Source organism: Alligator mississippiensis, chromosome 1, assembly GCF_030867095.1.
Source record: "Alligator mississippiensis isolate rAllMis1 chromosome 1, rAllMis1, whole genome shotgun sequence".
Classification (NCBI taxonomy): domain Eukaryota; kingdom Metazoa; phylum Chordata; order Crocodylia; family Alligatoridae; genus Alligator; species Alligator mississippiensis.
Genome location: NC_081824.1, coordinates 213337849 through 213362410, shown reverse-complemented (window position 1 = coordinate 213362410; position 24562 = coordinate 213337849). Strand labels below are relative to the sequence as shown.

Sequence of the window (24562 nt, the reverse complement as noted above, 5' to 3'; positions counted from 1 at the left end):
AAAAACCTCTTAAATGTAATACAACTGATACATGATAGGCAATAACAGACAAAAACAAACAGCAGCGTATAGATTTTGGGCCAGATCCTCAACTGGTATAAGTCAGTACACCCTCAATGAGGTTAACGGAGCCGTACCAATGTATTTCAATTGAGTATTTGATTCATTTGTATCTAAAACTGACATCATATAAATGTTTATTTTGCCACAAAGGTTAAACTGTCATTACAAGTCTTGTCAATAGAAAACTGTCAATACATATTAATTCTACTTGCGAATGGGTTTAAATTACACAGGAAAGAGAATAAGTTACTGTCGCTCAATGTGTGGGAGTTCTGTGTTGATATTTGTTACAGTTAAATACTATAACTTCAAAATAAGAAAAAAAAATCTACATTCTGAAATATATGATCAAAAGATTTAGGGCCTACTTCAAGGTAGTCACTAAACACTTTTATTTTTTCAAGCATTTAGTAGAAGAGAATAACTTTTTGTTCTTGCTATGACTGAAACTGGATCAGACCATACAGAGTGAGTGTTTCATTATAAAGAGGTAAGTATTAGCTCGTCTTTGTTTTTTTGTGCAAGTGTTTGGTCAGGAGGTCTAAGCTTCATGTAAGGAAAAGTATATGGCAAAAATTAGCTATAAAACTTGCTGTACACATGAAATTTAAATACTATGCAGCATAGCCTTATCAGCTTTAACCATATTCACCCACTTGTATATACAGAAGCCCTATATATGAACAACAGGAAATAAATGACCAATGCTCAGGGATTACTAAAATAATGTTCAATCTATTTACCAATTAGATGGTAACTGCTTCTTTGTAATCGCAAAAAGATCTCCTGATTATATCTGAATGCGGTCACAATTATCAGCCTGACAAACTAGTGTTTTTTTCAATCAATATTTTCCAATTAATATTAAAAGACCAAGGTTGCCACCTATAAAGTCCCACCCTTCAATAAAAATATTTGCCAGAAATTTAACTGATAAAAGATTAACTTTACTGTCTTAGTTTTCTCACAAAAATAATTTAGAAGCAAAAAGGTAGCATTTCCTTGAAACAATGAAAAGTTACTAATACCTCCTTAATCCCAGGCACTTACTATCTATCACGTAATACTCAAGAAATTCCTCTGATGACCTAAACATTTTTCCTAATGAACTAAAAATAGTGATTAATTTTGGGTTTGCTTTAATAAAAAACAACTGATTAAACATCACTGGTAATAATGTCCAAGAATCAGCTGAAAAACTTAAATGGAGGAAAGAATGCTTAAAATGACAAATTTTGTTTAAATTAACTTTAAATTAAATGTGTGTGCTATTTGTATTGCCAACCATTCATAATGCCTGTGGCATACTTTTTAGTTATGTACTGTAGCAGGATAGTTAGTGGCTTATTTGTGCAGGGGTGGGAGAGCATTGCGCCTGCAACAGATACATGAAACCATCTAATCAAGATTTCCTGAGCACATGAAATAAATTTGTATTTATTTAACTGCTGCTGGATCACCCTATATGGTGGAAATGCATGCAGTCAAAATTAAAATAAATCTATGCAAGTTCACTGCATTCCTTTAAGTTACAAATATCTAACCCCACTTTGTAATTTTATGAAGGATTTTCTGAAATGATTTTCATTTCCATTGGTTCTCTGTGAAAGCTAAAAACGTATCATTTTGCATTCAAATATTTATGAAAATGAAAAGTAATGGGCAAAACAGATTGATACCTAGAGTAGAAAGAGTTTATTAAATATGAATTAGATACAGTTGCAACAAGTCCTTTGAGCAAGAGAGTAATAAAAAGCAGTTTTCTTAGGAGAAAGAAAAACTCTTTGCAGAAACTCTCTTCCTATCCAATGTAAACAATATTGGCATGTTTGGAGATAACAGCTTGTTTGTGAGCTACTTTATTCTTGCAAATCAATCTCAACTCCTTCAGATCTTTTAGAAAACATAATTAAGAGGCTTGAGTATCTGAGGGCCTCACAATCTTTAATGTATGCATCTTTGCAACATCCTTGAGAGATAGGGATGTACAGCTATCCCCATTTTACAGGTAGGAAACTGAGTAAAGGAGTGGCTAAAGGCTTGTCTACACTTGTTCTGTGCTGTGCCTGGGAGCACTACCGTGAAGTACATCCTGCCTATTAGCTCTCACTTTGCACGCACCAAATTCTGAAAATAAGGTACTGAATATCGTGGAGGTGATGTAGACAAGCCCAAAGTATGTCTGTGACAGAACAGAAGCTTTAACTCAGATCTCAAATCCTAGGCTAGACCCTAACTACAAGACAAAATTTGACTGAATCCACACTTGTGTCCCAGTCCTGCAAGAGGATCCACAGAGGTTGAGCTCATAGTTTACGAGTCTGCACAACTCAAACTCTATTGAGGACCACTAGCAAGTTCCATTTGCCAGTGAAAGGCTGCCATTATTGGAAAGGGAGTGGAATACCCCAGTGGCTGCAGCCTCACACCTCCCCCACATCCATGGCAGGGAGTTGTGAGACAAGAAATTATCCAGTGTTTTGATTTATTTGCATCATTCAGTATGTGGCCCCACCCATTAGTTATTATATGCTATTGAAATCCTGCACCATTTACAAAATTATTAATTACTTCAAAGGCTTTGCAACAGTCCTCATAATTACAGTATCTAAGCATTTTGTAAATGTTAATGAATCATTTTTGTCACACCTGTGTGTCACCCTCCATTTTTGTATGGGGAACAGAGAGATTAAAGTGCACACTTGTTTTGGATGCCTAGTTGGAGATACCTATTACTGAATTTTTCAGGGTATTTATACAGCACTTGATATGCTCAAAGCACAGCTCCCACTGGCTGAAGCTTCAGGCATGAGCGCTTAGCACATGTGCAAGTCAGACCCCAATCTCATGTTGGGTAACCAGAAAATAAGGAGTTCACAGTTACTGACAACCTTTAAAAACCTTGATTTGATTAATTTAACCTGAATCATGCAGATATTTGGTGGTTGGGGGAGAAACAATTTTCTTCTCTACAATGGCCTTCACAGGCCTTAACTATGGCACCATTCCTTCTCTCCCTGGAGTACGCTTTCAGTTTCTGTAACAAAGGAGGCAGAAACAGCATCCTTGGTCACTACAAAACCTCTCAGGGTACCATATATACTCTGTACTGAATGAGGAGGGGTCTTGTGGGAAAAAAAATTATGTGATTATGTAATTAAAGACTGCAGCATAACATATACACACAAGAGAGAGAATGAAGATTGACTGTACATTTCCCAATTTCTGAGTGCTTAACTTTGCAACCATGATATGCCATTCACAGTTAGTGTGTAATCTCCTAACTTTTCTCTTCTTTCTGTCTGCCTGTTTGCTTTTCTTTCTCTTCCTTTAAAAAAACCCCTTAATTGCAAAATCAGGAATTCTATCACTTGTAATCATGCCAACCCTTTCAGTGGTGTTGGAACCTTGAGGTCTGCAATACAAATCTTTTTTAGCCACTTGCGCTAACAGAGTAACGTTTTGCAGTAGAAGATTGCTATTCGCTCTGTGGACCAGGCAGTAAAAGGGGAGAAGGTAAACACTTTGCCAATGGGTCTCACATATATTTGCTCACAGTAGAGAAGTGTTGAGATTCCTAAAGCTTGGGTTCCTTCTCCCAAGCCACATTCCTATCTGCCTACCCTGGAGCTTTTTCCAGTTTTGTCCTTCTCATTACCTCTTCTCACTTGCAGCCACCCCCCAGGTTCCTTGTGTTCAAGACAACTTGTCCAACTCCCAACTGCCAACAACCATCCAATATAATCTAGCTGAACCATTTCTGGGGGGGAGAGGGAGAGAGGTGTAATCGTTCCAAATAGGACTGAAATATTAAACCTGAGAAAAAGAAAGTTGAAGAAAAATAAAAAATCTCTCTTGGTTAAAACTTAGGTAATGAAAATGCTTAAAGACTCAGCACACAGACAACTTGTACAGCCCAAAACAAAATAAACGAATATATAGCCTAAAATGGAGCAAGAAGCACAAATTACTCAAATTGTAAATCTGAATGGCAAGGTAGAAGACATGTCTGAAATTAAGAGGGCAAGCAAATGGAAATTTAGATGTAGTAGGGCCAACAGGAAGGTAGACTCTGGCAGGTAAAGTTTAAGACAAATCTGCAGCTGCAGAAGCATTCTTCACCCTGCAAGCTTCTCCTGCCTAAGGGCATGGCACTGCTGTTCAAAAAGGCCTATAAGAGGATCAAGAGGGAATTTAAAGGGCAAACAGCTAGAGACAGAAAAACAAATAGAGAAATTGTGTAAATGTATCAGAAGCGGGACACCTGTGAGAGAATCAGTAGGTCTGTTACACTGCAACAGAGCTAGGAGAGTAATTAAGGAAGATAAGGACACCTTGGAAAAGCTAAATGGTTTCTTTGATTCAGGCTTCATCACAAAGTTCTGGGGAAGATAGGTACCCTGGACGAATTCTTTTCAGATAGCAGGATGAGGTATTTATAAAGATGACAGGAGTGGGAAGGCAGAGAAATGCCATTGCCTATTACATTGAATGGGGATAACGGGTCTGATCAGAGGAATATTCCTTGCCTTGCTTGACATACGCATATATGGCAGGCTGGGGAATGAGTGACTTTCACAGGCGCTGAATGAGCAGACACAACTTTGAAAGCAGTGAATGTATCCACACTACATAAAGGGGAAGGAGTGAGGGGAAAAAGAGATGGACTGATAGAGTAAGAGTAGACAAAATCAGGCTGAAAGTGCTTCCGAAGAAGCTTGCTACTTTGGCTCCACACTGGAAACAGAAAGGAATGGTAGAGTTAAGAGGGTCTCACTTCATGCACAGTGCAGACGTAGCTAGTTTACTTCTTTTTAAAAAGGAATGCAACCAAAACAAGTGAGAACAACAAGGCAGGGACAGTACAAGCAATATTTTTCATGATGATTGAGTGAATGTGGAAATTCTAGTCCTTTTGTTGAGCTCAAATGTTACAAAGTCATACTTCACTGCAGATTTCATTCATGTTTTCAGATAAAATAATGCCACTCGGGATACTTGGAAAGAAGCCGGGAAGAATTAGAGGAGTGAAGTATATAGGACATAATTTTCAAAACTAGCTAATGATTTTCAAGGTTCAAGTTGATACATGTTGAAGGAACTTGATTTTCAGAAAATACCAAGCATGTACCCTTTTTGCTTTCTCAGTCTATGCACCCAAGAAAGGTTGCTAGTCACAAAACACAGAAAGATTCTCATTGATCTTAGCATGAATTGTATTACAAACTGGATTTTATTTCATCTGATTGGAATATAGACACATACCACTCTGGGTAATGTGAAAGTGAAGATGGATACTTGGCTGAAAGCTTTCCTGTACTGCTGATCTTAATGAACCATACATACCAATATAAATAAATAAATAAATAAATAAATAAATAAAAAGCACATTTCTAAGCTAAAAAATAATCTGCACTATCCAAAGTATTTTTTTCTTCATAAAGTAATTAAAAGTTATGACATATACATTATAGCCTGGCTTAAACTCTTGTAGCTCTACTAAAATAAAACGAGTTGAACATCTATACCAAGTATCAAATGTATTAAAAGACTACAAGATGCTCTTCACTAAAAGAAATCAGCTGCAGATCATACAAATATATTACTATGCTTTACTAGTCTGTCTCTTGTACACAATCCACATTAATAGGTGCTCAGTTTACAAAGTAAAGCACTGAAAAGTTAGGAACTGCTAGATTTAGGATTGCCACTGGACCTTAATTCAGCCCCTTTATGTGCATGTTTTATGACACAGTCTTTAATTCCATACCCTGATACAGAATGCCTGTATCCCATTCAGTGCCAAAGACGACAATGAATTAACAACTATTCAATATTTTATTTTACCCTCATCATTTAGTGCATGGCCCTGGGACTTATGAAATATGTACTATTCGAATGATGCTCTGGAATTATTCATTTATCTATGAGCTTTTTCATTAGTGTCTATAGGCTTCAGAAACAGCAATGAATTCATACTCACTACACCCCTGAAAAAGTTACTTTATATTATCATCTCCATTTTATAGTTAGGGAATTGAGCTCAAAAGTGAACACTAATGCTGGGTGTCCAATCAGAAATCCCTATCATCTGATTTTTCAGAGACTTGGCATTTGTCATTTCTTTATTTGTTCCCAGCACAGCTCTCACTGGCTTCAGTTGCAGGTTTGTGGGTTCAGAGCTTCTGAAGCCCTCTCTCACCCCCTGGTCTCTGTCCTTCATTTCCACATCCCTGTCACCAGCACTCACTTTTTTCTTGTTCTACATCCCAGTCTTCACCACCTTGCCATCTACTCATACCTCACCCCTCTGCATTCCAGTAAGGTGGCTGCCTCCTGAACACCAACAGCTGATCTGAGAAACAGTCTTCTTTCTCTCAGACCCTGTCACCTACATATTATTGGACCCTGACTGCTAAGAGAAGCAACTGCAGAAAAAATTTGGATTAGTTCTGGGCTAGAGCACACACAGTACAAATTTCCAGAGAATTTACCTGCCAAACCCTAACAAATCTGTAATGGGCATGTAGGAACTGGCTTATAACATGGCCAGGTTTTGGTAGATAATTTGCCAGATTTCAAGGGGTTGGCACATCACTGACACCCACATACATAACTTGCCAGATTTCAAGGGTTGGCACATCACTGACACCCACATGATCCCCCACTCTCCCTGCTCCCAAATCCAAGTCCCTCTTCCTAAAGAGCTTCTCAGTGAAACAGTTATAAATACATTCTTTACATGGGTAAAACATGGTTCATCTCTGAGAAAGAGATGAACTATTTTCTTTTTCTGAAATTTACCAAAACATTTAGCTGGAACAAGACAGCTGGCATGCAAAATCTCAGCCTGAACAACTAAGCTTTGGCAAAGTTCTAAAACCTGGGTAATATAATAAACAGCGTTGGTTAACCTTAATTTCAGTTGTCATTAATTGAGGTGCTTCTAACATTCCTCTTGTAATGTAGCTTGATCTATTGAAAAAAATGTTTAAAAAAGCCGCAGAAGTGTAATATACCCCTATCTTCCCTCACCCCCAAATATTCAACACACATTCACACAATGGAAATAAGGATCAAGCATTAGAGATATTTTATGAAGAAAATAAGTATAAAAATCATATTAATGTTTCTTTTTGGAGGAGGGGAGGCAGTGTATTTTTTATCTAAGGAAAAACATTTGAAGTGACAGAGCCACAATGATTCAGAGAATAAAACAAACTAATCAAATACTGTTTCCTTTTAAACTGATGCAATCCCATTTGTGTCAAAAGGCAGTGTGTGCCATGGAGGACCAGGTTCTAAATGGTATAACTCAGTGAAAGGCCAACTCTTTATCCATATCATCAATTTCAGTGAAGTCCACAGTTGTCATTCACAATGCACAAAACTTGGAATCACAAAATTACTGCACATATTTTACCTGGCGAAGGTGTGAATAAGAATATATTAGCTTTCCTCACCAGAGAGCATACACCCCTCCACATCATGATGGGGGCTGCTGGTGGGGCAATGGGAAACTTCTGCTGGACCTGGTTTGCACAGCGATACTTAACAGCACCACCAGCATATTCCATTCTCATGACAAAAATGGACATCATGAAAAATAAAAAGCTCCACTATAACTTAACAGGTGGCTTTGCTTCTTCTTCCATGAGTGTCTTACAAACAAGGATGTCAATCAAATAAAGTGCTCAAAGCTCTCCACTTCCATGAAGTTTATGCTTTTGCATTGACTTACATAGGGGTAAAATGACGTTCTAAATAGGAGCTGATGGCCTACAGCACCTTTAAGAATTGGGGCATTTTTTTTTGGTAAAAGTATTCTCTGTAAGCACATCCTATGATGACACTGAATTTTCCCCAACCTTACTTTGGGCTCTCTAAACAAATAAATATAACAATATCTAGGATTAATTACAACTTTTTATGTGTAATTTTTAAATGCCATGATGGCCAACATTCCTTACATCACTCAGTTGCTTAGTACGGGTTGAGGCAATTGTATTGGTTAGCTGCTTATTCCCCGCCTTTAAAGCTGCATCTCTTCTTGCTTGCTCCAGCAGAACTCTTGCTCGTTCTTTAAGTTCTTCCTGTCTTGACAACATTCGTTGCTTAAAAATACAGAAGCAGAATTAATGGAAAGGAAATCCCAGACTAGTCAACATGTTTTACAGTAGTTAATACTCAGGAACTGCCTAAAAAGAAAGGTCAGGATTCAAAAGGATTATTACTTCAAAAGGTGACACCAAATTCTACAAAAGTAGAAAATAAAAACTATCAAAAAGCTAAATTACATCATAAAAGGCCTGCATGGGTTTTTTTCCTTTTAACCCAATTTCTCCCCCTGATTATTTTCACTCTTTTTTCATCAACATTTAACACCTTTAAACCAGAACTCTGGGAACTGCTGGTGCTAGTGTGATCAGTAGTGCACAACCTTTTCTACAAGTGAGCCAAACCTAAAAATCAGAAATGGGCCAAGGGCCAGGAGAAGGTCGGAGGGGGTGAAGTCACGCCCTTCTTGGCTGTGTAGTACTTGTGCAGTGAGTTGTCTGAGGTCTCTGACATGACAGCACAGACACTGGCTGAAGCCACTGCTTTTGCATCGCCAGGGGGCAAATGCTGTTGTCCCCCTCCTCTGGTTAATTCAGCAGCAGGGGAAAATAGGGGACAAGCAGCATCAACATTCATCCCCTGGGCTTCAAAGCCAGACCGACACGCTGATGAGTTCACACTGATGGTGGGCTGTTCACATGGTCTTCATGGGCCACAAGTTAAGAACCAATGGTCTACATGGACTAACCAGGTTAAAAGTATTATGGATTTACCTATATTAAATATGCAGGTAAATACGCAAACATAAAAATGGTTATAATTCCTATAAATGGACCCAGTGCAAGATGCAGACAACAATGGTAGGTACCTGTACTCTCAGTATTAGCAGTGACAAGGAAGCATCTTCACAGTCATGGAACTGATTACCTTTCAGAGTGGACATAATAGTATGAGGATTGCTACATAGGTACACTGGACTGACTGGAAAGGTCCCAATTATATGCACATGCTCATGACCCTGCCTTTCTGGGCTAGGGCCAGTTATATAACTCCTGATATGAAGACTTTGGGGAGATGGCATGTTTTGGAACTGGACCTTTTATGTTACCTGGAATGGGGGGCATCCGGTTTTGTAGGGTGCACTCCTTTAAAAGCCACAGCTGTGTAGAAAAGGAGGTGGGTTGGCTCTGGCTGGTACGGCTCAGGTTTTAAGTCTGATTAACTGGTACAAATGCTCAGAAAGATTAACTAGCCTAGAGATCCCTTTAAAGGCATCTCCGTCTTAGCCTATTACCCTCTTGCATCTGAAAATGTAAGTAATGAAAACATACAGCCCCTACCTGTTTCACTATTCCTAGGGGATCATATCATCCCTCCACCATCAAGAATATAGTGTGCAAGGGAAGAGACACAGGAAAACTTGATTTTGTTTCAGTACTCTGAGGGAGATGTTTGGGGCCCTGTAAAATATGCAGCAGGTATGCCACTGGGCCACTCCTCTTTTCTATATAATCATAAGGGGGGGAGGGTGTGCGTGCATGCGTGTGTGTGCGTGTGTGTGTGTGTGTGTGTGTGTGTGCCCCAAGAGATGAACCTCATCTCTCCTGTCTTTCAAAAAGATCTGTTCAGTGAGTTTGTAGAATCTGAGTATAAAAAAGTACAATACTATATACCGGGTCAACTTAAGAAACACCTCTGTCTGTGTGACAGGTCCTTCCACGGCCCCATCACAGTCATGAAATCTCAGTGCTCAATCCAACACCAACTAATTTATAATGAAATGGGGTTAGGTGGCAGTTTCTCATGAAAGCAGAAGAGGGTTTCTGAAAATACAACCCATAATGTGATCTGAGCCAATACACAGTACTAAGAGACTGACCACACTTTTTTTTTTTATCATAGCTAATGGAACTATGCCAAACAAAGCAAAACCTAAAAAAGGCTATTCATAGGAAGGAAATTATGGGCATGATTTGGCACTCCTATACAAAGGGCAGATAACACTTTAAAAATATCAGTGTGATGGACTTGATTCAGGAGGGTGAGGGGAAGGGCATGACATGAATGCTTTGTTCCTATGCAGTGCTTTACAATTTCAAAGCACTGGACAAGTATTGACTAATTAATCCTTGTGCTAAACCTGTGAGGTAGGTATGCATGTATAATTATCCTCATGTTATAGATGGGAAAACAGACACTGTGGCAAAGTGTCTTGCTCAAGGCCACACACAGAGCTAGCAGCAGAGCTGGGATTAGAATACTGGAGTTTCTAGCTACCAGTCATGTGCTCACTTCACAAGGCCTTGCTGCCTGTCAGATAAGATTCTGAAATATGCCAGGTGTATTCCAAGGAGTTTAGCAGTTTTACACATTTGTATAAGGATCAATGAATTAACTATATATATATTTTTTTCACTTAAGGCTTCAGCATGCAAAAGTCATAAAAAAGCCTAGGGGTTCACTGAAGCCAAAGTCTGGAAATTGGCTGAGAATATAATTTTATTCACTGGCACAGGAGTAGAACAATTCCCATCAAGAGTTGTTATGGATTGTTTTTCATACAACAGCTGTTTTTGACGTCACACAATAATTCTAAGTATTCACTTGCCAAAGGAGGTCTAGTCTGGCTGAACAATAAAATCATACTCCACCTAGAATGCCATTTACAGCATGTTAAGACATGCTATAAATTACTGTATTTACTTGAATCCAAGGTGAGGTTTTCTCCCACTATTTAACACAGGGGGAAGAAAAACCCCTCATCTTCGATTTTGGTATTGGCCCTGGACAGGCAGCTGCTGACGTTTGAGGCCTGGCCCTAGCTTTGATGCCAGAGTTGTTGCCTTCTCCAGGCTGGCATCAGGCTGGCTGGTCCAGCAGGGGAGCTGACACAGAGTGGGGAGCATGGGGAAGCCCACATAGTGGTGGCGGGGAACACTGTGGAGGAGACTTCATGGTGTGGGTAGGTGGAGTGGGTGCACAGCAGGAGAGCTGCTGTGGCTCCAGCCCCCAGCCTGAGGCTCTGGGCTTGGACAGGGGCCAGGGCTGGAGTTGGGGCCAGAGCTGCTTGGCTGGGCCAGGGCCAGAGCAACCATGTGCTCTGTGCCCTGGGCCTAAGCCAGAACTGCCACATAGGATAAGTACTAATGGGAAAGGGGGGGGGGGAGGAGCAAGTGGCTGGGGGAGCAGGGACTGGGGCAGGGAGGCAAATGGCAGGGGGCAGGCGCTTGGGAGGGCAAGTGGTAGGGGAGACAAACAGCAAGGGGACAGGTGCCAGCAGGGGGTAAGTAGACAGGAAGACAAGAGGCAGGCAGAGGGGGCAAGGGACTGTTGTCTGCTTTCCCCACCAAAGAGCTTTCTCTATTTAAGATGATTCTCCAATAATTAGGTTCTATAACTTTCTACAAATCTATAATTTTTCACATATAGACTCTAATTGGGGGGGGGAGGGGTATTCTTAAATTCAAAGTCATTTTGGATTTGTATAAACGTTATACAGGTAGGGCACAGAACCTTAACAGGTACCCCATTTTGTTTCATAGGTATATATGAATTCCAAAGTCTTACCTGTGCAGTTTTTGCAATTTGATCTGCATGATTTAAAGCTGTTCTGGCATTAGTATCAGAGTCAGCCTCTGCTTGCCTTAGAGAAGCACGTTTTTTCTTTGCAAGATCTGCATCCCTGTTATAAGAATATCCAAGTTTGGAAGTGGGAGATAAACTTGGCTTTTTGACAGGTGAGCCAGGACCTAATCTGTTCTCTGTGGATCCTGTATGGACCAACTTTTCTTGCTCTGAGAAACTAGTGGTACTGTCTGAACTCTGCTGTTTTTTCTTGTCGGTGTCTTCACAAACAACTGTTGGAGACGCATCTTCTTTTTGATTGCTGACAAGTGGTAAATCACTCAAGTCTAAAGTGTCAACTTTCAGCAGTTTCTTCCTTCCCAACAAAGGCTGTTGTGTTGTGTCTGCACTGCAGCTTTTCCCGGCCTCTTCAGATGCAGAAGTCCTTCCAGAACTCTGCTGGGATTTTTGTGGATCAGTGTCACTTCTAGTCCTCCTGGAAGGGGAAACTGTGCTTGGACTTAAATGGTCATCAGGTGTCTGATGCTCACTCTCTGATTCTCCAACACCACTGTCATTTACAAATACAGAGTCATCCTGAGAAACAAAATCTGCCAAACCACTGTCAGGTTGGTGCAAGTCAGGCTCTCGGTTCAGATCATTCAGCTCTGCATAGAACTTTTCCTGGTCAACAGAACTGTTGGGGTCCGTTTCATAGTTACCCACTTTATATGTACTCTTACTACTGTTCTCCTCTATCTGAACGACATTTAGTTCTTGGCCACAGAAATGTGCCCTTATTTGATAGAGATAGGTCATAACAGTCAGTTTGTCAGGAATTGCTAACAAAACCATGTCAGAAGGTTCCAGCAATCGAGATATTCCTAAACTGGCAAACCCATCATATGCCTTAAAAATAATAAAAAAAAAAAATTAAAATACAACGATTTCATAGCATATCAATAAAGCTCGAGAACTGCAACTGACAATTTTATTTAAAATGAACAAACAGTTAAAATATGAACTGTCGCAGGCAAGTCCCTTGACATGGTTCATCACTGCAGGATTTGGTGGAGTAAAGTTGTTATATGGTAGATGTGAGGTGTTTGTTACTTCATAAGCCAAGTTCTACTATGTTGTCAATACAACTCTATGCTACTGCATAATCTTCTGTTTTAAACTCATTAATTTTTCTTGGAAGATTTCATACTATCTGTACTATCTCCATGGGTACTTAGATCACGGTGAATATAAACATGAAGTATACTAATATGACATTGTTTTTTATGTTGTGGATGTATTGCCATGCTGTAGTAAAAACAACTGATTCTACTCAAAGTAAAACAAACATTTTCATGAACAAAAAAAATGTGTGAAAGTGGAATCTAAAATAAATTCTCCTGTTACTACTACCAAAGTCTACGTGCATCTTAAATGGGTCTCACTCAAGAAGCAGGAAACAAGCAAATAAAAAAGTGTAAGAGTTGGAACAAAAAAAACCTAAGGATGGGTTTTTAAGATAAGGAACAAAGATATAAAGAAACACTACACTAATCCATCTTCGGCTTTATCATTAGTGATCAAGCTTCTCCCTTCTACTGGCCATGTAATTGCAGTGATTTGTGCAGATGAAAACGTGCAGCCAGATAACCAAAAAGAACTACACCCCAGATTGTGTGATACACAGTACCAGACACTGTTCAAGCACAAGGAGACATTTTTAAATATTTATTCAATGCTAAATTTATAAAAAGGAGAGTGAATTTATTTCTCACTTCATTTGTCTTTGAAGTAGCTAAAAAGTTTGAAATCTCTAAGGTATGAGAGGCCCTTTGTATTATATCTGCTAGCCCTTTAAAAGGCTGCACTCTGTACATCAGGTTTTTCTAGTTTTGAAGAATTAAACCTGTTTCTCAATTTACAATTAATTATTACTATCCTGGATTAGCCCCAAAAGACAATATTGTGTTTCAAGGAAGCCTTTAAAAAGGGATCCTGTTGGTTATTTTAGATTCATTTGGGTTAAAGCATTAGAAGTCGCAAGTAATTTTGATTTTTTTTTTAAATAAGGACCATTTTTCTGAAGCATTCCAAAATTTTATTATAACTACATTTTTATGCCAGGTAGAACTTTTCAATTCTTCAGGGCAGTTTGGTAAAATGTGCTTCAAAGTAATGTTTGTATTTATAAATATAAGACTCTAATCTGAGACAGGAGTGCAGGAAAGCATGTGGAAGGGGCAGCAGAGCAGAAGGAACATGGACTAGGGGCAGGGGACTGGTGTGCACTTGGAGAGTTATAACAGCCATATCTTGGCCTCAGTGAACTGCTCTGGAAAGGAAAAGAGAAAGAACTTGTAAGGGAGCAGAACACAGGTGGGGCAGAGAGTGCAAAAATGAAGTAGGCTTTAGGAACATATTTGAGGGACAGTAAATAGGGACCGTGGAGTGGGAGTTTCGGTGGTTGGTGTAAGGAGTACGGCTGCAGGAAGTGATGAAAGGTTATATGGCAGTGGGAAACTGCCTAGGAAAAAAGTACAGCAAGCTGGCTGTATTCTCTTGTAAACCAACCTTATTAGCAGTTGCTGTTGCTCCTACTGAAAGATGTTGAGTGGGTCATGCTGATTCAGTGGTGCAGGTGACCTATTACTCCATCACTACAAGTGGTGGGAGTAGCGCTCTAAAGAGCACGAGGCATAGGGAATGGTTTGGGAAGTCTGGAGCTAAGGAGAAGCTTTGAGATGAACTTTATATTCTTATTGTCTATTTTTTATTTTAATATAAATACCCAACCCCCCCACCCCCCGGGGTCAACAAAATGTGCTTGGCCTGGGTTTTACAGCAGGTTAGAAAAGGTGCCCAGTCACGGTGGGTAACACTAAAACAGAAAATTAAACTATGAATGGTGGATTAAAAAAACCCCAACACAGAACATTTTAAATGTATACAGGATTACTTGTCAGAGTCTCCTAAATTCTGCTGTTTGTAGTGATAGCTGAGATGATTATAATTTGCTAGGGGGGTTACACTCCCTCCTTTTCTTATTCTGGACAATGTTATTTCTATTGTTTCTTTTCAGTAATTATTCACAAAGATTCAAGTCCCAATAGCTAACTTTAAATTATACAATCTCAATGGGTAAACACATGCACAGTCAAAATAACTGTGTTCTGCAAAGGCCAAAATCAAACATATTAGCACAGAACTTTATGTTACATAATTGTATACTAATGGGGATTGCAAGAATATGATAGTGCAGTACCATTAAAGGAAGATTTCTAGGGGATCTGGAAGATGCTTACATTTTACTACTAGAAAAGGAGAAAAAAATAGAGAACAAAAAAAGGTTGGTGGCTGCTTTTGCTACTTAGCGACTTTATGTACAAGTTCAACAACAAAAACAACAAAAATCATTATAAAAACATCATGGGTTATATCTGTTTGGACTTTATGTAAGTCATCATAGATAAAATTTTCAAGAAAAACTCAAGTGCCTTACAAACTTAAGCTTCATATTTAAAAGCGCTTAAGAGCTCCTGGAAGCCTAAATCCTTTTAAAAATCAATAGGATTTATGCTCATAAATTATTTAGGCACTTCTGAAAATTTTTGCTGTATGCTTTATGGGAAAAAACAAAAACTCAGATGTAGTAAATATGTAGGTTGGCCAGTAAGCATACTCAGGCTAATATGTAGACTTTTGATTATAAATAACACTTTGCATGTACTGTATATATTTTCATATGACAATATTTAATTAGTTATTTTATTTTCATTATTTGCTAGAAATTCCAGCAGAGCCTTGACTGCCAATAAATACACTGAAGTTTTAATTACTGCAAACTACAAAGTTATTTAAATTCTGCAATGTGTTGCTGTCCCATACAAGCAAGCAGACAGAGGTAACATTAAGGCAAAACTCATACAAGTACTTGTACCTTGTATACACATTTTATCGTGTATATATACAGTTGCTGCTGCTCCTATTGAGTAAAGCAAAGCATGTATGCAAGTACTTGTATGATTTTGGCCTCAAATGACAGACAGACAGACAGACAGTTTATATAGGCATGGATGTAGTCCTGTTGCAGTCAAATAGAAAAGTCATACACTCAAAGTTAAGTATGTGCTTAAATATTTGTAGAGTCAGATTCTAAAGATTTTAAGTGCCAGCCAGACACTAAATATTGAGAGAGAAAGAAATCTATAATGTGAAAATATGTGAATTCAGACTTCTGTCATAAAAGTGAATACATGGTGTTTTCCGTTTTTATTTGATTTTTTCTACATAATTATATGGCTTGCCATGTATTTCATGTTCTCAAAAAGATGATCGTGTTTTCTCTTTTATTCATAAAACATCTGAATACTTGGCAAATGGAATTCACTATGTGGCTGCAACCTAATTTTTTTTAAAGTATAAGAATTCTGTTATGGAAATTATACATTTGGGATGCCAGACACTGTTTGATATACATTCTCAGCTTTAACTATTTCCTAATGATAGGGGTTATTTTTAATTTACTGAGGTAGCCTGACAACTTGACTGACAGACATCAATTGCAATCTATCAACACAAGCACCACAGGCAGTATTCTAAACATTTCCCAATTATGTAACGCACTGACATATTGGTCAAGATCATATGTCACAGGTAAAATACCTTTTTTATTCAGCACTGCTTACTGATGAGGAAAATGATTAGTTTGTAGTTTGGTTTATAGAGAAACTCTGAGGATGTGCCTTTTTTCTAGCAATACATTTCAATGTGCAATTATACAAAGTAATTACACTGAAATAGTTCTCTCTCCAAAAAAATTTTGCAAACAAAGTCAAACACTTCTTAAAGACTTATTTCTAAAAGTTAACCTTTAATCTGTGGTCACAGTTACCTATTGCCTGCTTTCCTGTCAATTACACAAAGGGAAGACGGAAAAAAGGAGATGCTTCAGACAACAAAAACTGTCCTATTCATTCATAGATGTTATTTTAATTGGTTAGGAGGAATCATTGTCACATGTGTTACATATCTGCATGGAATATATACACAGCTATTGTTCCCAGTGCTGCATTCATTCCAATCAAGGGCACATGGGGTTATCAGGCAGAACTGTGTGAGACCAGGAAATAAATCTGCAGGAAGCAACTGAGATACTCAATGTAGCTGTCAGGCAAGGGGCTGCAAAGTGATGAAAGAAAAAACTGCACAATAACAACAATAATTACTTCTTTAATAATGGGAATTATACACTATTAGGGAGATGGGCTAAAGAGTTTTAATTATAGATCATTTCCATCACAGTTTTATACGTAAAGTGATGATATAATTGATTTTACATTTAACCGAGGAGTTTTAATTGCTTGTCTATTCACTCTGTCTTTTATAATCTTGCATGATTAGTCTTTACAATCAACGGATCTTGAAGTAAAATATACATGGTCATAAAAGCTGTGTGATGTCATAGATAATCCTCTTAGGTCACCACAAGACCCTAACATATTATTATGAAAAAGATGTCAAAGAATGCATGGCTAGTGTCCAAAATTACAGAGCAGAACACACCAAATTGGATATTCCTCATTACTAATTTCATTTTAATATCACTGTTGTGATTATTTGCTCGTTGACAAACACTTTAGTGTTCAAAATGCATGAAAAGATGATTGTCATTTGATCAAATTAATTTTTACAAAACATTTTTATTGAGTGTAAACATGTATGCACAGACTTACATGATACCTATAAAAATATGTTGCTCCTTTCTTAAACTGATTATTTTTAAAGGAGTTTAAAAAGGTAAAATCAGATTATCTAGAAGACAAGCTACTAACAAAGCAGTTTTCTGCTGATTTTCAGTCATACTTATTTATAAGTGAATCAAGTGGTAATTGAGTGCTTTTTAAATGCATTCCTCGAGGGTCAAGCTCAAAAATCTTATGAAAAATTAAAGTTTGTAACCAGTCTAAGACATTAGCAGCAAGCAGCAACAGAATGTCTTCTTGCGACTTGTAGACTGAGTTCATGCTTAAAACTCATCTCTGATCACTGAACTTGTTTAAGAACATTCCTTTATAACCATTACTTCAAAAGGGTATTATATTACCTAATTTAAAAGTCGATTTAAAACCCTAGGCCCAGTACTGTAACACACTACATTTCATTAATATTTTAGCTTTTTAAAAAGTCATGTTTTAGAACAAAAACGTTTTTTTCTAAATATTATCTATAATATAAAAATTCAGTGCACCTTGCCACTTAGTTTAATTGACTGTGAAGGATAAAAGTAGCAGTGAACTTTTATCTTTAAAAATACAGAAATTACAGTCAAAACAGCACTGATTAAGATCAACTCAAATGAGATCTCTTAAAGTAATGGCCAGACAAATCTTGAAGCAAGATAATTATAGAAAAATAATATTTTGTGTTTCTTTTTTTATTAACTGGTTTATTAGAAAAATAATAGAAATTATTATAAAAAGTCACCCCATCCCCTCTTTCTTTCTACACTTAATGTAGGCCATACAAATATTAAACTCTAATGCCAGCCTGGCACTTGTTGTGAATGTTAAAGACCATGACAAACTAGAGTCAATAATGCATCCGATTTGAACCACAGGAGGCTGAATACCTTCTGTGAGCTGCAGTTACGACCTTACAAAACAACCTCACTTTCCCAAAATTAATAAAAACCTGCAGTGAAGCCAAAATTGAAGCTATGTCTTTTTTTTCCTGGCAGTTCTTACCTTTTTGTTGTTCTCTTTAATATCTTGAGGATTCAGGGACTTGTAGTCACTGAGGGGGAAAATGGCACAGTGGGTATGTACAGTATTTGATAAAAGCAGCAGTTTTAAAACAAACTGAATCTAAAAATTTGACATACAATAATATCATACAGTAACTAGCAATTTCACAGCAATTCAATCAACAAAACTAATAGTGTGGAAAATTAAAGGAATAAATAAATAAATAAATAAATAAATAAACAAACAGCGATTACATGTTTCATTGCCTGAAGCTTTCCATCTATAAGAGAAGTTAAGGCATGGGCTAGAGGCTGGCCTTGACAACCAAATTTACCATGAGGTAATCCGTTGTCATCAATGTATAAAGAGCTACAGGCTTATTTGTCTCATCTCATTTCAACAGTAACACAATTTTCATCATAATTTTGAAGTCAATTCTTTGTATAAGATTAACAGGAGAAAAACAAATCATATGAAGGAGAGAACAAGAAAGGTCATAAAGTTTGGACATTTATAACATTTCTTTTCTCGGATAGGGTGGTACCATGTAAAATGAAAAGACGAAACAATATCATGTGTCAAGACCTGACAGTACACAGTTTTTCTTTTCTATCTTTTTAATTTTAGCACATACATATGATTTAAGTACAGGCATAAATATGACTTACATTAAATCTGGTCTAAAGTGGTGTAATATTGCACAAAAGGATAAACCATTTCTCCATGATGTAGTAAAATTGGTGATTTTCACTCCTCTATAATTTTTTGTAACTTCTTTGCACCATACAAGCAGTGACTGACTAGCATTTGGCTTTCTCCCCAAAACAGGACTTGGTATTGGGCTTAGCTGAAAAAAAGAGAGGAAAACATAAAAGAATGTAATGGAAGGTGAGAATTAACATTAATTGACCTAACTAAATGATCTGCATCCTTTGATGTTAGGTTAGGTCCTTCAAAGCTGTCAATTTACAATGACTGTAACTCGCAAAAGACACAAATCACAAGTTATTATCTTCAGTCTTAGCCCTTGGCACTTGTCTTTAAAAGATGTACATACATATACAGGATTCTACCTACACATGAGAACAGACCAGCAATGTACCCATGGAAAAACTATGTTCAAGTACTTATATACTTAAGGCATATTATTGCGTAGATTTTTCTACATGCCCTTAAAAAGCTTTTCCAAAAAGAAAAATATAAAAAAGCCCTTTCGGTTTTAATAAAGATAACATTTTGACTGGATCAAAAGCAAAACATAGGAGGGTCAAAGTTTAACATAAGTTGTGATCTACTACGCAGCACCAAGATCAAAGTCAGTGTGTGTGACATATCCTTAATACATTAATTTTGTTTACATCCAAGTGTAAACTTTATAACTGCACTTCCTACTCTGAATTGTTACGTTACATAAAATTTAATGATGTAAAGATATTTTAGAGCAATTTATGAGTATTTAATTTTATTTTTTTAAGATTTTTTTAAGATTTTCACTTGTTCTCCCATTTTCCTATTTCCTTAAAAAGGGGATTTAGAAAATAAATGAAACAAGACAAGTTGTGATTTAAGAAAGAATTAGTGACTGACTTCTAAAGCTGCATGTGAGCAGCACTTATTAGCGCAATTTATGGTTATAACGAAAGAAAACCAGGACTGAAGTAAATAATTTCATTACAGGCAGTTAAGCATTTATCAAACCATCCTAAAGATTTATATATTTATTAATTCTAGTTAATATTTTCAAGCAAAATACTTTTGCTTTATTAAAAAAAACCCTTCAGTTTAACACATGCTTGGATATAATGAAACAGACAAACATAGTTAACTGGCAAAAATACAAAACTCCAGGACATTACAGCAAGCATATTTATTTTTTAAAATGTTAGGTAATTTTGAAGAAAGGCTAATTACTTATATCAAGGCTATGCCCCCAAATTCAAGATAAAACTGGGGTTAATTATTTATTATATCACACCCACTTAAGTGTAACAAGTACATTTTTCTGTCCATACTACCTTTTTGGGAAAGACCAATGATGCCCCCACTTGACTAAAGCATGTCAGTGCTAAACAATTAGAACTGTCAACCTCACACAAACTATGATTTACTCGTTTATCGCTTGCAGAGAAGAAAACTTTCAAAACTTGTAAAACAGAAATAGCACGAAGGAAATGTCTTATTTGTTTTGAATGTCAGACTTACAAACAAAACCACCTCAGCATCAGATAAGTGCACTGCTAACTAATTTGTAAGAAACAAAACCAGTATTGCATTGTAATGTTTTAAATTCAGAAATGCAGGTATATACTGTTCAGAAAGTTTTGTTTTTTTTCCTTCTAGATAATAGTTTAAATCAGCATGGAAAATTGCAGTCCTTCCTTTAATAATATTACAACCATTCTCAAGGTAAATTGGATCGATGTCTCAACAAAGACTTACAAAATAAGGGGGAAAAAACCCAGAAGCAATATAAGAAATACTTCTTTAATCTTTCTGAATATTAAAGCCCTGGGCCAGACTCTGATCTTAGTTACATCATTATCTGGAATCTTCCATGGAGCTGCTCCATGTTCACACTGATGTAATCAAGATCATATTCTGGCTTCACATCTTGTACAAACATGGTATATGGATGGAGGAAAGTGAAAAAGCAACAGATTGCGAACTCCAAAATTTTCTATATTTTAATAAGAAAAATACATTTGAAATTTGCACAGTTATTGACTGAGGTAATAGTAGACAGAGGAAAATGACAAAAACAGCACTGTTACAATGGTGATAAATTATATTTAAGCATAATTAAGCTCAGAGGTATTAATGTCGAAACATGTAATATAGAATTGCATGCAAGATATTAGCAACTATTTATACTATTTATAAAAGAAATTAAATATAACTAATATTACTCGGGCACATTTCACAGCTCAGATGGGACTCATATGACTTTAGCAAGATTAGTGATAAATCATATTCAGTATTGTACAATTGTTCCGAAAACTCACCAGTTAAAAGTTGAATGTTCTAGTCAACATGTAAATTCTTTTAAATCAACTTTCAAATGACCTGAGGCAATTTGCCTTTTAAGTGCCTTAATTACAGATGTCCAACAAACTGAATATTTAACTCATGTGACAAGTATGCTCTATTAAAGGAATTAGAGACAGCTAAGCTTTTAAATCAATATTCCCGTGGCCATATGTAGTATTTTAGTATTTTCTCTACAAAATACTGCTACCAGTTTTTAAACTAAAATGAAAAAATCTTAGCAAAATGTCATTGAATTGGAATCACCATTTGCTAAATATGAGTTTAAATTTATGCTGCTGTTTCTAAAATTATTTTCTCCATTAATGCACAAGAAGCTGGCACTATTTGCCATGATTACAAAGACAATCTGACTTCTGTTTATTAAGGTATTTTTCACCATCTTTTTCTCTTATCCATATTTATTTTTCCTACTCATAAATGCTTTGGAAGATGAGGAAGTGAGTACTATGATACATGTGTCACTCTCTTATGCACCACTCTCATCAGGGATTTTATTATTTAGCCTGAGGTGAGGGCATTTAAATTGGAAAGTATGGAACAAAATATTAATAATGGCAAGATGGTAAGCATGCACTAGGACAGGGGTTCTCAACCTTTCCAGACTCAAGGCACCCCTCAATAGTCTCAAGGCAGCCTTTGGAAAATGCAGCTTAACAGTTCTAATATTGTGGTGCTAACAGTGCCCAATATCATCCTGGAAAGGATCTCACGTGCCCCTGGTTGAGAATCCCTGCATAGATCTTTTCAGAGGGTGGGGATAAAAGCTACTATCATGAAAAATATCTTCTTTCAACAATTGTAGGCTGTAATATTAGTAATAATCTTGCTAGAAATAATGAGGCATCATCTAGCATATATTTCTTCTCACCAAGATTAGTGGGAGTACAGCTGGTAGGGTAAATGAACACCTAATGAACTTCTTACTTAGTTATTTATTTCAATAGTTTCTTACTTCAACAAGTACTTAAATACTTAACTTGTCTTTTGAATTCAAAATCCCAGGTCACTGAACATTTTTGGAAATGCCAGTGGAAAGTCATATACATCCAAAATAGGTTGTCAGATCTGGTCATATACTTGCAGTTTGCTGAATCTATGGTAGCAAAATCTTCAACTGCTGTTTTTTTCTGATAGTTACTTGAGCCATATTTTAATATTAGGCTCTTTCTTAACTTCCAATATATAAGTATAAACATTTTGCTGCTTAGGTAGTTCTCAGAAATACTGTACTGCAAAATAGGAATCAAAGCAGGATGCCATAGGAAGAACTGGCCTTTCAAAGGGTTGAAGCTTGTTTGTACCTTGTCAGGTGTAGTCCATGTCCCCAAGTAAGAGGAATGGGTCTGGGGTTGTATGATGGGAGCATGTAACCCAGAATCAGGCCTGTTTGGGAGATATCAAGGGAAACCTGAATGAAGGCAGTGGGGGTAAGTTCAGGAAAAACAAAACTAGGATATGAACATGCCATGAAAGAGTGAGAACGACAGCTTGGAAAGGGGCAGTGAGGATTCCTAGTTCGAGTAACTCTTTAGAGCTCCTCAGCAGAAGACATAGCAGAGGAGATTACAGAGAACAGGAGTTGAAGTAAAAGACTGAAGTAAAAAAGGAGCCTGCTAGGAGAAAACCTGCAGGAGGAATAGGAAGAAGAATGTTCTAAATGGCTGCAGCAGGGTCAGCTTGTTCCACAAATGTTTCATGTGTAGATGAAATGGAAAGAAACATCTTGAATACATTCAAGCCAAACAGATTGTTTTTATGTAATCAGAAAAGGTCTGGGAAATATGAACAGGTCTACACTGGAAGATGTAAACATATTTGGTCTCCTGACCTGACAGTCCCCTCCTAAGCAAAGGGGTTCCTCAGACAGCATATGCTCCTGGATTTGAGGGGGTAGAGAGTAAACGTCCCTTTGGTGTACTCAACTTGGACTGCCATTCTTTCTCACATACCTTATAACCCAGAATATAAATACACACCTTGTTTTTGAAAGGCAGAATTAAGATTTTTTTTTCCAGAGTTATGGCTGCACAGAATAGGGATAGAGCCTAATCTTCAGCTGACTCACCCTCCCTTTCCTGTTTAGCTGGAGAGAAACCAGGAGCAGCTAGCAAACGCGGAATTGCCCTAAGAAATGTTAGCTCAATTAATGGAACACCAAGACCATTAAAAAGGCAAGACAATAATTAATACCAATGGAGTGAAGAACAACAAGCCATTAAGTCAGCTGGCTTCCTCAGCTGCCTGAATATTAATAGCATAGTTGCTGCACTGTGGAATAGGAATAAAAGCAGGATGCCATAGGATGAACTCACCTTTCAAAGGGTTGAAGCTTGTTTGCATCTTGCCAGGCCTAGCCCATGTTCCTATGTAAGTATCCTGGGCAGAAAATCAGCTTCAATGCTTAATACAAACTCCCCAATTTTAGGGGAAAAGGTGCAAGAGGCATATGAGAAAATATAGTATATTGGACGCATAGACTTTTTGTTTTAAGACACCATTGCAACCTAGGCATCTATCAGATGGTACTTCTGGCTAACAGCAGAGGCTGAACCAGTCTGTGGCAATGCCAGAATTAAAAAAAATGCAAAGATACTTTTGCATGCTTCCATTCCAGCCCTGCAAGCTGTACTTTCTGAAAGCCACAGCTCAGAATGTGGGTTTCTAGGATATAGTCTCAATGCAGGCTATTTTTATATTTCAGTGGTAGGTCACCAACATATTACTGTGGTTTCAGAGTTAACAAACAAAACACAAAGGGGACTTTCTTTTGTAATTCTTACTATAAATTATCTGAGGCTCATCTACATGTTACAGGTACTGCACAATTAACTTATTAATTTCACAATTATCTTAAAACCAGCTACATAGGCAAAGTAGCTATTATATGATAAAAAGCTCCAACCAGCTATAAAGCTAGACCTTGAAAATGTGTACCCCTTTTTTAGTTGGTTGCAATTAAGCTTTAATTGGCAAGCGTAGCAGGGTCTCTTCAGCTGCAGGTATGAACTCAGCTGCAGGAGTGCACTATGCCCACCGTTAAACCCCTGGGGCTTGAGGCAACAGTGATCCCTAGGGTTTGGGGGGGG

General features: G+C 37.4%; 1 protein-coding gene across 15 annotated transcripts in view; it reads right to left on the bottom strand.

Moving 5' to 3' along the window:
• Nucleotides 1–24562, bottom strand: part of EHBP1 (EH domain binding protein 1) — a 364380-nt gene that overhangs the window by 77637 nt on the left and 262181 nt on the right. For all 15 annotated transcript variants that reach the window (XM_059719703.1, XM_059719709.1, XM_019500781.2 and 12 more), the window contains 4 exons: nt 19097–19275; nt 18429–18477; nt 11689–12594; nt 8034–8177 (listed from right to left, as the gene is read on the bottom strand). In XM_059719703.1, the coding sequence (XP_059575686.1) occupies nt 8034–8177; nt 11689–12594; nt 18429–18477; nt 19097–19275 (1278 nt within the window). The remainder of the gene's footprint in view (nt 1–8033; nt 8178–11688; nt 12595–18428; nt 18478–19096; nt 19276–24562) is intronic.